Source organism: Narcine bancroftii, chromosome 6 (genome assembly GCF_036971445.1).
Source record: "Narcine bancroftii isolate sNarBan1 chromosome 6, sNarBan1.hap1, whole genome shotgun sequence".
NCBI classification, from domain to species: domain Eukaryota; kingdom Metazoa; phylum Chordata; class Chondrichthyes; order Torpediniformes; family Narcinidae; genus Narcine; species Narcine bancroftii.
The window spans coordinates 98,969,556-98,985,085 of NC_091474.1; the positions used below are offsets into that span (position 1 = coordinate 98,969,556).

At 42.1% G+C, this 15,530-nt stretch overlaps 1 protein-coding gene across 3 annotated transcripts in view; it reads left to right on the plus strand.

Annotated features, from left to right (window-relative positions):
- bms1 (BMS1 ribosome biogenesis factor) overlaps positions 1-15,530 on the plus strand; it is a 165,970-nt gene that overhangs the window by 53,243 nt on the left and 97,197 nt on the right. For all 3 annotated transcript variants that reach the window (XM_069885875.1, XM_069885876.1, XM_069885877.1), the window contains exon 6: positions 11,334-11,476. In XM_069885875.1, coding sequence (XP_069741976.1) covers positions 11,334-11,476 — 143 coding nt within the window. The remainder of the gene's footprint in view (positions 1-11,333; positions 11,477-15,530) is intronic.

The following is a 15,530-nucleotide window of genomic DNA, read 5'->3' on the forward strand; positions in this document are numbered from 1 at the left end:
TCGTTAAATCTAGCAGGCTTGTCCTTCACCTCACAAGAATATGAAGTGCCTGATCCTTTGCTTTTAAAAATGGGCAATTTCCTTACTTGTATCCTTTCCCAATCAACTTTTGCTGCAAAATCGGTCTTGCCCTATTTTAACTGATGGGCTGATCACATCCTCTCCATAACTGTTTTACAACTGTTACTTGCCTAGAGGTCCATTGTGCACTCTCTCAAGTTGATTCCTTCATATATTGAAGGAGGAAGCTCTCTTGAGCATACTTAACAAATTACACCCCATCCAGGGTCTGGGTGCACTGTCAAATATTATGGATGTTAAAATACTATTCCTGCAACTATCAGCAATTTCCCACCCATCTGCATTTCCATTTCCCGTTGACTACCTGATAACCCTATAATACAGTCCCATCAAAGTCATTCCATTCTTGATTCTGAGTTCTTCTGACATGGCTTCACGGGATGATTTAAAGGAAAAAAAAGTAATCATTAGGCACTGTTATGTTTTTCTTCATGTAACACTGCAGCACAGAAAGAGAAAAAGGCTTTTCTGCCCATCCACTCTATGATAAGTCATCAACCTGCACGTGGCCCATAGTCCTCCATACCCCTCCTATCCATGAACCCATCCACGTTTCTCTTAAATGTTAATGTGTAACTGCTTCCACCACTTCCGCTGACAGTTCGTTCCACACTCGCCACCCTAAATCTTCCCCTTAAACATTTCACCTTTCATTCCTAATCTATGTTCACTGTCTCGCCCAACCTAAGTGGATGCCTGCTTATATTTACCCTATCCATACCGCTCATAATCTTGTATCAAATCTTCCCTCATTCTCTGACAGTCCAGCAATAAAATCCTAACCTCTTAAAACTTTCTCTGTAACTAGTTCTTCAGGTCCCAGCAACATCCTTGTAAATTTGCTCTGTAGTCTTTCGTTCTTGCTGATATCTTTCTTGTAGCTGGTTGAACAAAACTGCATGCCACACTTTATGGAGTGAAGCAAGAATGTTTGCAGATTCTGTAATTGTAGTTAATGCACAAAGTATGTATGGGCTGGGGCCCAAAGTGTCCTGTGGACACTTCAGGAGCTGTTGTGTTTCTTCAGCATTTCTGAGTATTAACCACAATACTTCACATTTGGCCTCAGTAATGTTTTGTTCAACTTGGGCATAACATCCTAGCTCCTGTACTCAGTACTTTACTTAATGAAGCTAATATGCCAAAAGCTCTCTTTGAAAAGATCCACATGTGACACCACTTTCAAGAAATTATGATTCAGCATAAGTAGTGTAGCAGTTAGCTCAACGCTGTTGCAGTGTCAGGGACCCGGATTTGAATCTGCTGCCGACTGTAAGGAATTTGTATGTTCTCCCCGTGTCTGCTTGGGTTTCCTCCACCTGCTTCGATTTCCTCCTACCGTTCAAAATGCACGGGGATTGTAGGTGAATTGGGGTATTTGAGCAGCACAGGCTCATGGGATTGTTACCATGCTGGTTGGATGTCTGTCAGTCATTCTCCTTCCTCCCTTGCTTCCCAAGCCTGGCTTGCATCTCATTGGGTCTTCAGAATTTATTTACTTTAATTCTGCTTTAAACTTTTTAATGGGAACGTGGTGAGAATTTTCACTTTTAAGCCTGTTAAGATCTTTTTATGCCTTATTTTTCATGTGAGAGAGAAATAAAACTGGTTCAAGCAATCTAAAAAAATTGCTGTTAAACAAGAAAATCTTCAGATGCTGGTGTACAGTGCACAAAAGCTGAAGAAACTCAGCAGGCGGTTGATGTTTCAGGCTTGTGAGCACTACAACAGGAGTCTGGAAAGAAAAGTAGAGCTGCATTTTAAAAAAAAGATGGGGAGGAGGAGGGGATTGGGGTTGGAGCACAAGCTAGCGGTTAAGAGATACAGGTGGTAGGATAGAAGAGAAATAATCTGAGAAGTGATGGGGAGGGGCAGAGAAAGAGGTGAAGGGGTGGAGAGCAGGGGGGAGGCTAAATGGAAATTAGAGAAGTCAATATGGATGTCGTCTGGTTGAAGACTGCCTGAGCATTCAGGGAACCATGGTCAGCATGGGTTCATGAGGTCCAGGCTGTGCCTCAAGCTAAATTGAGTTTTTTGAGGAGGTGACAAAGGAAATAGGGCATAAGATGATGAATTTGGTGTAAGGTCCTCCATGGTAGGCTCATTGAGAAAGTCACGATGCACTGAATACAGAGAACCTTGGATTTGGAATTAGCTTGCTGACAGAAAGCAGAGATCAGAAGCTGATCGAGTATATTCTGCCTGGGAGTTGGAGACCAATGGCGTTGCACAGGGATCTGTCATGGGGCCTGTGCCCTTTGTGATTTTTATAAAGAAATTGGGGGTTGAGTCAACAGTTGGAGGTGTAGACGGTAAATACAGACGAGAAACAGAGTTTTCTGGAGAGTGAAGTGGTTCACTGTGGAAGGTCAACCATCATGGTGGAGTATGTGGTGTTATGAGCCCGGTGGACCCCAAAACCCAGCAGCAATAGATATTCACCAAGACAAATGGTTACTTAAGCAAAAGTTGCTTTTAATTATCTTTAAACATGAAAATAGAATCAAACTTTAACTTATCACTATTGACTTAACTAACCTAACTTAACCCCCTTCTAATTCTAAGTGCACATGTGTTGTAATGTGTGTGTAAGTTCAGAAAAGTTCTTTGTGTTTACAGTCCAATCTCACTTCTCATTGCTCCAAGTTCACTGGTTGCAGGCACAGAATTTGACATATACAAAGCTCACCAGACTTTGGTGCTTGAAAGGTAAATGGTTACCGCTCAAGAAGGTTCTTGTCGGTTTTCAGAGAGAGATGTGTTGTTCCAAGACATCCACAACTGATTCCTTTTTAATGAGCCACTCCAGTGTCTTGCTGACGAAACTTGCCCCTTCAGGGTTCTCCAGATGATAACTTCTTTCTTTCAGGTCACCAAAGAGTTCCTTTCTGTTTTCACTTATTCCAAGTGAAACATTAGACAGCCAGTCCTCTCCTCTTGCATGAACCACAAAGGCTTTGACTAGGCAATCTTCCAAATGGGGCTTTCCACAAGCTTGCCAGCTTGTTCTGTTCCAGTCCCAGATACATCTGCTGACTGTAACATTATAGAATGATCTCTGTCTCTTGCTCTCTTTTTCTCTGAGAGAAAGCCTGTTTGACTCTCTCTGCTTGCAAAACCACATGACCCTCTTAGAGCAAGTTCTCTTCCAGACAATCTGTGGCTCCAATAAGATCTTTCATCTGTTGTCTTTTGTAAACAACAATCCATTAGTGAAGTCTCTTGGGTACTCTTCAAAGCTCTTGCAAAAGCTGTGGAGCTGATATGCCTAGCATTAGGAGAGCTCCAATATTTCAAATAAGATAGGTTTTAAAGTGTTTGTATGTGACCTCCTCTAACAAACCTTTCATAGGAACATAGGAAGTAGGAACAGGAGTAGGCCAAATGTGGCCCATCAAGCCTGCTCCGCCATTCAATACGATCATGGCTGATCTAATTTATGACCTAACTCCACCTACCTGCCTTCTCCCCATATCCCCTAATTCCTCTATCATGTAAAAATTTATCTAACTGAATTTTAAATATGGTTAATGAGGCAGCCTCAACCACTTCCCTGGTTAGAGAATTCCAAACATTCACTACTCTCTGGGAAAAACTATTTTTCCTCATCTCTGTCCTATATCTACTCCCCCGAATCTTGAGACTGTGTCCTCTCGTTTTAGTTTCCCCGACCAGCTCAAAAAACCTTCCTACCCTTCATAATCCTATATGTTTCTATAAGATCTCCTCTCATTCTTCTGAACTCGAGCGAATACAATCCTAGATGATTTAATCTTTCATCATAACTCAACCCCTTCATCCCAGGGATCAACCTAGTAAACCTCCTCTGGACCGTCTCCAAAGCCAGTATATCCTTCCTCAAATATGGAGACCAGAACTGGACTCAGTACTCCGGTGCGGTCTCACCAGTACCTTATACAGTTGCAGCATTACCTCCCTACTCCTGAATTCAATTCCTCTACCGATGAAGGCCAACATTCCATTTGCCTTCTTAATAACCTGCTGCACCTGCAACCTAACTTTTTGCGATTCATGCACAAGCACTCCCAAATCCCTCTGCACAACAGCATGCTGTAGTTTTTCACCCTTTAAATAATATTCAGCTCTTTTATTTTTCTTGCCAAAGTGGATAACCTCACACTTACTAACATTGTACTCCATCTGCCAGACCTTTGCCCACTCATCCAGCTTAACTATATCCCTCTGCAGACTCTCCACATCCTCATTACAATTTGCTCTTCCACTCAATTTGGTGTCAACCGCAAACTTGGCTACACCACATTTTGTCCCCTCCCAGTTGTGGGCCTAACACTGACCCCTGCGGCATCCCACTTACCACTCTCTGCCAACCTGAAAAACTCCCATTTATCCCGACTCTCTGCCTCCTGTCAGAAAACCAATTTTCAATCCAGGCCAATATATTTCCCCGGACTCCAACTTACTAATAAGTCTCTTGTGCGGCACCTTATCAAACGCTTTCTGGAAATCCAAATATACAATATCAACCTGTTCCCCTCTATCCACCGCACCCATTATATCCTCAAAGAATCCTAACAAGTTTGTCAAACAAGATCTTACCTTTCTAAAACCATGCTGCGTCTGCCTGATTGAACCCTTACGTTCCAAAAGTTTCACTAGTTCATCTTTAATGACGGCTTCAAGCATTTTTTCAACCACAGACGTCAAGCTAATTGGCCGATAATTTCCAGTCTTCTGCCTACATCCCTTCTTAAAAAGTGGCGTGACATTTGCTGTCTTCCAGTCTGCTGGGACCTGCCCAGAATCCAAGGAAATTTGGTATATGACCACCAATGCATCAACTATAACTTCTGCCATTTCCTTCAGAACCCTTGGATACATAGCATCAGGACCAGGTGATTTGTCTGGCTTTAGTCCCATTAGTTTCTTCATCACTACTTCCTTTGTAACAACTATTTTATCAAGGCCCTCCCCAACATTCGCATCCTTAACTCCGCACTTGGGCATGCTGGACATGTCTTCCACCGTGAAGACTGACACAAAATATTTGTGTAATACCTTGGCCATTTCCTCATTTTTTGCTACCAGTTTTTCTTTCTCATCCTCCAAGGGTCCTATGTTAACTCTGGCCACCCTCTTCCGTTTTATATATTTATAAAATTTTTTGCTTTCTGTTTTTATATTTTGTGCCAATTTACATTTATAATCCTTTTTCCCATTTCTTATTACCCGCTTTGTAACCCCTTGTTGTCTCTTAAAGTTTTCCCAATCTTCTAGTTTCCCACTGCTCTTTGCAGCTTTGTACACCTGTGCCTTCAATTTTATACTCTCCTTTATTTCCTTTGTTAACCACGGTTGATTTTCCCCTCCCTTGCTGCCCTTTTTTCTGACCGAAATATATTTTTGTTGAGCATTACAAAATATTTCTGTGAAAATCTTCCACTGTTCCTCAACTGTTTCATCAATTAGCCTGTGCTCCCAGTCCACTCTGCCCAATTCCTCCCTCATCCTATGGTAGTCACCCCTGTTTAAGCATAATATATTAGTTTTAGATCTATTTCCTCTTCCATCTGAATGAGAAATTCAATCATACTATGATCACTATTTCTCAGATGGTTTCTGACTATTACATCATTTACTCTACCTATCTCATTGCACAACACTAGATCCAGGAGAGCATTTTCTCTTGTGGGTTCCTTAACATGCTGCTCAAGAAAGCTATCGCGGATGCATTCTATGAAGTCCTCTTCCAGACTCCCACGACCAACTTGATTTTCCCAATCTATGTGGAAGTTAAAGTCCCCCATGACGACTGCCGTATCAGTATTACATGCCTCACTTATCTCTCTATTTATTTCCTGTGCCACTAAACTATTGTTGTATGGTGGGCGATAGATAACACCCACCAATAATTTTTTCCCTTTGTTATTCTTTATCTCTACCCAAATTGACTCAACATTATGCTCTTTAGATCCTATATCATTCCTCACTACTGCCTGGAGCTCATCTTTGATTAAGAGTGCAACTCCACCTCCCTTACCATCCTGTCTATCTCTTTGCACCACTGATACCTTTGAAAGTTTAATTCCCATTTAGGGTCACCTTGTAGCCATGTTTCCGAGATGGCTACCAAATCATAGGCATGGGTACCGATTTGCGCCTCAAATTCACTAACCTTATTTCTAATACTGCGGGCATTCAGATAAAGTGCCCTTATGCTCTTTGTCCTTTTAATATCTAGTGACTTCTGTAACCTTTTCTTTTGATTTTTCTGCCCACTATTTTTCTTTGTAATTTTCTTAACACTATCATTGACATGAAAACTCACTGCACCAGCTGATTTTTTACTTTCTCATCCCAACATTACTTTTCCTATTTTACTTTTCCTGACCATTACTTTATCTTCCCTACCATTTTTCCTATCACTCTGGTTCCCATACCCCTGCCAAATTAGTTTAAACCTTGCCCCACTGCTGTACCAAACATACTTGCCAAAATGTTGACACCTTTTGGATTTAGGTGCAACCCGTCTCTCTTGTAAAGATCATGCCTTCCCCAAAAGAGATCCCAATGATCCAAGAAGCCAAATCCTTGCCTTGTACACCAGCACCTCCCAATGTATCTTCCAAAAACATGTCTATATACTCTGTCACAGTGGTAATAGGTGGGATTCTGAACAGAGTGGAAGAAAAGAGAGATCTTGGCAGTCCATGTCCATTGATCCCTCAAGATTGACGTGCAAGTTGATAGGGTGGTTAAAAATGTGCATGGTATGCTGGCCTTCATTAGCCAGGAGATTGAGTTTGTGGAGCTCTGTCCTTTTCTCGGTTCAGACCAAGGCAATAACTTGCAACCCAATGAACTTTAAACCATACAGCCTTAATTTTCAAACTTGCGTTGCTCAATTGATATTAGAGTCTTGCTTGTAAAGCTTAGATACCTACAACCAAGGGAGCCATGAACAGGGTCCGAGGCTCCTTCTCATTCATCAGTCAGGTACACAGGTCTATTTTGGCTAGACACCATTGATTAGGGAGAAACAGAGACATCATGCTGCAAACATGTCCTGTATCAGTCTTGAGCACCTCATCATTGATTAGCTCAGCACGGTGCCATCAGTTCCTCTGTAGCCATTGCACTCATAATTCATGACAGTTATGCACATAATAAAGTTAATTAAGCTGATAACAGGTCGTTCAAGGCTGTGAATAAGTTTAAGCTTATCCCATATAACCACTTACAGCACAGAACAGGCCAGTTCGGCCCTACTAGTCCATGCCGTAGCAAATCCCCACCCTTCTAGTCCCACTGACCAGCACCCGGTCCATACCCCTCTAGTGCCCTCCTATCCATGTAATGATCCAGTCTTTCCTTAAATGTAACCAATGATCCTGCCTTGACTACGTCTGCCGGAAGCTCATTCCACATCCCCACCACCATCTGCATAAAGAAATTTCCCCTCATGTTCCCCTTATAATTTTCCCCCTTCAATCTTAAACCATGTCCTCTAATTTGAATCTCCCCTTTCTTAATTGAAAAAGCCTATTCCCTTTCACTCTGTCTGTCCCTTTTAAAATCTTAAAAACCTCTATCAAGTCCCCTCTCAATCTTCTACGCTCCAGAGAAAAAAGCCCCAGTCTACACAACCTTTCCCTGTAACTCAGACCCTGAAATCCTGTCAACATTCTCGTGAACCTTCTCTGCACTCTCTCTATTTTGTTTATATCTTTCCTATAATTTGGTGACCAAAACTGTACACAGTACTCCAAATTTGGCCTCACCAATGCCTTGTACAATTTCATCATTACCTCCCTACTCTTGAATTCAATACTCCGATTTATGAAGGCCAACATTCCAAATGCCTTCTTCACCACACCATCTACCTGAGTATCAGCCTTGAGGGTACTATTTACCATAACTCCTAAATCCCTTTGTTGCTCTGCACTCCTCAATTGTCTACCATTCAATGTATATGACCTATTTAAATTTGCCTTTCCAAAATGTAGCACCTCACTTTTATCTGTATTAAATTCCATCAGCCATTTCTCAGCCCACAACTCCAGCCTTCCTAAATCACCTTTTAATCTACGGTAATCTACCTCACTGTCCACAACACCACCAATCTTTGTGTCATCCGCAAACTTGCTTATCCAATTCTCCACCCCTACATCCAGATCGTTAATATATGTAACAAATAATAGTGGACCCAGGACCGAACCCTGAGGAACTCCACTAGTCACCGGATCCAATTGGACAAACAATTTTCTGCTACTACTCTCTGACACCTCCCATCCAACCACTGCTGAATCCATTTCACTACCCCTTTATTTATACCTAATGCTTCCACCTTTTTTCCTAACCTCTTGTGGGGAACTTTGTCAAAAGCTTTACTAAAATCCAAATAGACAACATCCACAGCTTTCCCTTCATCAACCTTTTTTGTAACCCCCTCGAAGAACTCAGTCAGGTTTGTCAAGCATGATCTACCCCTGACAAAACCATGCTGATTTCTCCCTATCAATCCCTGTACCTCCAAAAATTTGTAAATGGCATCCCTCAGAACACTTTGCATCAACTTGCCCACCACAGACGTCAGACTTACAGGCCTATAATTCCCAGGTTTGCATTTGGACCCTTTCTTAAACACATGTGCCACCCTCCAATCCTTTGGCACCACCCCCGTGGCCAGTGACATCCTAAATATCTCTGTTAATGGCCCCACTAACTGTCCACTAGCCTCCCTGAGTGTCCTAGGGAATATTTTGTCCAGTCCCGGAGATTTATCCACCTTTATCTTTTTTAACACAGCCATTTTAACCTCCTCGGTTATCCTTATATGCTTCATGACCTCACCACTATTTTTCTTTACTTCAACTGGTTCAACATTTTTTTCCCTAGTGAATACTGAGGCAAAGAAATCATTCAAAATTTCCCCCATTTCCTCAGACTTCTCACTCAGCCTACCCTCGCTATCTACAAGGGATCCAATTTTATCTCTCACTAATCTTTTACTTTTAATGTACTTATAAAAACCCTTTGGATTTATTTTTACTCTGTCAGCCAAAGCCTCTTCATGCCTTTTTTTGGCCTTTCTAATTTCTTTCTTAAGATTCCTTCTACACTCCTTGTAGTCCTCCTTCAAATTCTCAGCTTCCTGCTCTTTATACTTCTTGTACACCTCCCTTTTTCTCCTAACCAAATTTCCAATATTCCTCGAAAACCAAGCCTCCCTATGACTTCCAGCCTTTCCTTTGATCCACACTGGGACATAACTACTCTGTACCCTCAAAATTTCTTTTTTGAATATCCTCCATTTTTCATTAACATCCTTACCTGAAAATATCCTGTCCCCCTCAATACTCCCCAAATCCCTTCTTATTCCTTCGAAATTTGCTCTTTTCCAATCCAGAACCTCAACTTTAGGCCTCTCCTTGCTCTTCCCTAAAACTACCCTAAAACTAACAGAATTATGATCACTAGACCCAATTGGTTCTCCAACATTAATGTCCGCTACCTGACCTAGCTCGTTCCCTAACAGGAGATCCAGTATTACACCGACCCGAGTCAGTTCTTCTACTAACTGATTTAGAAAACAATCCTGAGCACATTTAACGAACTCCAGCCCATCCCAATCCTTCCTGCTCTTTTGCACAGTTCAAGAGCTGTAAGGTAATGTTTCAGCTCTGTAGAACTCTGGGTAGACCACACTTGGAGTATTGCATTAATTTCTGGTCACCTCATTGAAGGAAGCTGTGGAGAGAGTGCAGAGGAGATTTTACCATGATGTTGCCTGCATTGGAGGACATGTCAAAAGGAACAAGGTTGAGGCTTTTCTCTTTGGCCTGTTGAAGGCTGAGAGGAGACTTAAAAGAGGTCTACAAGATGGTGGACAGCCAGCTCTTTTTCCCATGGGCAACAGCAGCAGATACCAGAGGGCTCCTGAATAAAGTGAGTGGAGAAAAGTTGAGGGTGATGTTCGACATGTGTGATGGGTACCTGGAATGCCTTGCTGCTGGTGGAGGCTGGTTCAATGTGGACACTTTGATTTAAGAAAAATAGTTGCTTATGAGTGCAAGGTTGGGAAGGATTCAATTATTGTGGATTTTGTTTACATCGATCAGTGCAGCATCATAGGCTGAAGGTCCTGTTCTGTTACATTGGATAAGGTGTCCAACTGGCCTCTATTTGGCAGTAGGAGGCCATGGGCAGGCATTTATTTCAGAGCAGCATTTGTGTGTGGAATTAAAGTAGTTAGCCACTTGTTACTGTAGATGGAGTGAGAGTGCTCAATGAAACGATCTCTTGTCAGTGTCCTGTATCCCTGGTATGGAGGAGGTTGTATCCAGAGCACTGGATGCAGTGCATGGCCCCTGTAGATTCACAAGTAAAAGGTTGCTTCACAGAATGACTGGGTCCCTGAATAGTGGAGAGGGAGGAGAGGTGTGTTGTGGAGGGATCCCGTTGTCAGCTGCATGGTGGAGAATAATTTGTTGGATGCAGAGGCTGGTGGGTGTTAAGGGGTGGGGTGGGAAATGGGCCAGGGAAGATGTGTAGGGAGACAGAGGAGATGGGGGTGAGGGCTGAGTTACTGGCAGCAGAGGGAAAGTCTCCTTTAGTTAGTTCAGCAGGTGAGTTGTGCAGCATGACAAACTAATACTCATTAGCTTGTCTTTATTGCACAATAACAGTGATGTACAAGAAGAAAAGAGATTGCAACATACACTCCACTTGTCTGGCTGCAAATGTTGGAAGAGAAAAGTTCATCAAGGCTGGAGTATCCACTTTTTTATAATTGTGTTTTCTGGCTGTCCATTCCATAGCATGATGATGGTCGCTTTCAGTCAGTTTGTGGGGTTTGATATAAAGATACCCCACTCCTCAAAAAGGACAGCATGTGCGTGAAAGGATTTAGGAGAGATGGGGTTGCACAGGTCCAGACCCACCCTCTCAACACCCCCTCCCGGATCGAAGATGGATGGAGGAAGTTCTGTTGCAGTGAATGGCCAGAACAAGCTTCGATGCAAGGGACGTTCTTTCCGCATTACGTGGCATGTATTTGCTAGACGGCTGTTGACCCTATGAAAGGGCTCATCCACCCTTTGACAGGTCTTGTTTTTCATCTTTCGGGGCTGTCTAGCCACCCTCCGCACCTGGTGGAAGAGCTGGTTTAGTCGCTGACCACCCAACCATATGACTGGTAGTATTGGGTTGACCATAATTGTGTACTGAACCAAGATGAAACCAGCACAAACATCCCTTTTTGTATTTTTCAGGGAGCAAAGCTCTTTTACCTCTCGGGAATGGTCCATGGACAGTATCATAGACGGGAGATCCACAACCTGGGCCGGTTTATCTCTGTAATGAAGTTTCGCCCTCTGGTTTGGCAAATGGCACATCCTTACATGTTGGTTGACAGGTATGAAAAAATTATTTAACTTCCCTTGTAAATCTAGGTAGAATTGGAATCCGTACTGGAGAGGAACCATCAAAATGGTTATGAGATAACTATGAATTAATGGTTGTTAAATTTTTTAATTTACATTTTTAAAATTTAGACATACAGCACATTAACAAGCCCTTCTGGCCCATGAGCACGTGCTGCCCAAATTAACCTACAACACACATATGTTTCAAAGGGTGGGAGGAAACTGGAGCACCTGAGGAAATCCATAGAGGCTCAAGGAGAACATACGAACTCCTTACACAGCGCCGGATTCAAACCCATGTTGCTGGCGCTGTAACACCGTTGGGCTAACCACTACCTAACCATGCCGCCCAGTTGTTGAGGTTGGGTAATAATAGCAGGAATTAGGAGATGAGACTGCAATAATGTCTTGGAAGGAATTGTCCTTCCCCAACCCGCACACCCCCAAGTTTAACTTGAATCTCTACATCCTTCTGAATAGTTTCAGTCGTTTTGTGGCACTGCTCCAGCTAAGTCTGGTGATGGAGCACACCAAAACACACCTTCCAGAGAGCGTGGACCCATTTCAATTTGCCTACAGCTAGAACCTTTCCACTGATGATGCCACAGCCCTGTCCCTCCACTCTGTCGTGATGCACCTGGAGAATGACACCTCATATGCTAGGGGTGCTGTTCTTCAACTTCTTCTCGGCATTTATTACAATCATTCCCCAGAGGCTGGTGGAGAAACTGTCCTAGCTGGGAGTCAACGCCCCTCTCTGTAAGTGGATCCTGGACTTCCAAACAGAAAGACCACAGTCTATCCAGTTTGACAGCGGAACATTGAGCACTGTCACGCTGAGCACTGGCGCACGTCAGGGCTTTGTGCTCAACCCACTCCTGTTCATTGCTACTGCCCCACAACTGCTTCGCCAGATCCAGCTCCCACAATGTCATCAAATTTGCAGATGACATATCAGTAGTTGGCCTCATCGGCAACAACTCTGAGTGAAATTGGGCTGCCTTAACTTTGCATCTATTTATATAATGTGATAGGAGCTGGTTGAAATACTGTTAAACATGATTTACATTGTTTATATTCGTTATCTGTTTACATTTTTGTTTACATGTGTATATTGCATACACTTTTTTTGCACTACCAATAAGTGCTAATTCTGCCTCTCCAATCAGGAAAAAGGAATTTCAGAGTTGTATGTGATGTCATGTATGTACTCTGACAATAAATCTGAATAATTTACAGAGATTTTTGACAGACAGCATCTCAAGTCGGTGACTTCCACTATCACAAGGTAGTAGATGCATAAGAACTCATCCACCTGGAGTTTACCCAGCACCATGGCAACTTGGATTTGCTCAATTCATTGGTGAGACCACACTATGTAGTCTGGTTACCCAGCTAAAGGAAAGATGGCCCAGAGGACCCCAAAACCCAACAGCAAAAGAAATTCGCCAAGACAAATGGTTACTGAAACAACAGTAATTTTTAATTTTCTTTAAACATAAAGACAGGATCAAACTTTAACTCATTACGATTAACTTAATCCCCTTCTAATTCTAAGCGCATGTGTATGTTCAGAAAAGTTCTTTGATTCACAGTCCAATCTCACTTTTTACTCCAAGTTCACCAGTATCAGGCAATTCTAAAACTGTGCACAGAATTTAACATTCATGAATTTTCACCACCCCCTGGTGTTTGAAAGTAATTGGTTACCGCTCAAGAAGGTTCTTGTTGTTTTCAGAGAGAGATTCATTGCTCGTTGGACACACACAAACTGATTCTCTCTTATCAGCCACTTCAGCGTCTTGCCGAAGAAACTTGCCACATCAGGGTTTTCCAAATGATAACCTCTCCTTCTCCAGGTCACCGCAGAGTTCCTTTGTTTTCAGGTGAAACACTCTAGCCAGCCATTTCCTCTTGTATGAACCACAAGGGTTTTGAACAGTCTGAACTCACAACTCATCTTCAAAATGGGGTTTTTAAACAGAAACCAGTTCTCTCTCTCTCTCTCTCTCTCTCTCTCTCTCTCTTTCTTTCTCTTAGAGAAAACCTTTTTGGTCTCCTCACTCTCTGCTTGCAAAACCACATGATCTTCTTAGAACAGCAAACTTCATTCAGACAGATTGCAGCACCGGACTGAATCTTCTGAGTCTGTTCATCTGTTGCTTTCAAAACAATAATCCATTACTCCACAGCATTTCCAATTAACACCTACTTACAGAGAAAGGTTAGACAGGTTAGGACTTCATTGCCTAGAGTGTAGAAAAATGAGGGAAGGCTTGAAGTGGTTTGTTAATTTATAAGGGGTATAGCAGGCTTTTGCTAATGAGGTTAGATGAAACAAGACCAGGGTGAAAGGTGAGATGCTTAAATGGAACATTATGGGGAACTTCTTCACACAGGGTGTGGTGGGTGTGTGGAATGAGCTGCCAGTTGAAGTGGTGAATGTGGGTTCAATTTTGACATTTATGAAAATTTTGGACAGGTGGATAGAAGGGATATGCAGGTCTATGAACTAGGTGTAAGTCAGTGGTACAAGGCAGATTCATGGTGTGGTTCTGACTAGATGGGCCCAAGGGTCTATTTTTGGGCTGTAATGTTCTGTGGGAAGAGGTCAGAATGCCCACCTGATGAGTCAGGCCGAAGGTGCTATATGACTCCAAGAAATGAGTGACAAATTCATTAAATATTTATAATGTTAAATGATGGATGTTATTTTAAAAATGTTTTGGTATTAATTATCTCCATCGATATCAGAATCATTCATTGAGCCTCAAAGACTCAATGTGGGCTCCAACCAGGTTATTTAAATTTTAAAAATTTTAAATGAAGACGTGCAGCATGGTAACAGGCCCTTTAAGCCCACGAACCAGTGCTGTCCAATTACACCCAACTTACAACTCCCAAAATCCTAGATTACAGAAACAAGAAAGATGGAGGAATGGCTCCCTAATTTTAGAGTTTATTATTGGGCTATTAATATTTGATATATTATCTTTTGGCTTTATTGTCCAGGAAAGGTGTTTTTGAAACCCTAACAACAGTTCTACGATTAGAATTACAACCAAATCTATTAATAGCTATTTTTGGAATCATACCAGTGGAGAGTGGGCACTGTAAAGCGAATAATTGCCTTTTCAATGTTATTGGGTAGAAAAGCCATATTTACTTAAATGGTAGTATCCAAACCCACCTACTCAACTTCAGTGTTTCTCTGTTGTCTTGTCACCTTTAAATTTGGAGAAAATTAGGAGTAGGATATTTGATATATCTTTTAAATTTGAAGAAGTGCGGTGACCGTTTATTCAATATTTCCATATAGTTTAAGAATCATAATTTTATGCTGGATTCTCCAATTTGGTTTGAACCTTTTTTCCTACTCTACTCAGAATGGACAGCCCAGTCCCTCTTTCTTTCTCAGATTGGAGGGAATTTTGTAATAAGAATTAGTTTTTTCTCTCTTTTTCTTTTGGTTTTACAAGGGAAGAAATTTATGGTTAATATATTTATTAAATGCTAATATGTTCTTTTATACACTTGTAAACACGTGAATGTAATGTAAATTTCCTCCTGTATATATGTTCGACATATATGTTGAAAAAGAAAGAACCTACAGCCCCCATACATTTTGAAAGGTGAGCAGCGGAGGAAACCCACGCATACGTGAAGAGAATGCATCAACTCCTCACAGACGGCGCCAAATTCAAACCCGGGTCACTGCATTAGCATTGTGCTAACTGCGCCGCTCATTTATGTCTCCTGCTGGAATTCCAGGGTGGAGTCTCACTGGTGTGCCAGTTCCCAAGCCTCGTTGGGGTTAGAGAGCCCTGGATGATTGGAACCAAGCAGCTGGAGAAGGGACAGAACTGAGTCGTGAGCTGAATCGTGGTTTGCAGCCCTTTGTTTGCAAAGAGAATAATGTGTGATGGTTTTTCTTCGTAAAGCCCAATGGATGAAACCCACTTCTGTAAAGTGTTTGTACCTACTCCCCATGTTTGCATGGGTTTTCTCCAGGGACTCTGGTTTCCTCCCACCCTTCAAAAGTGT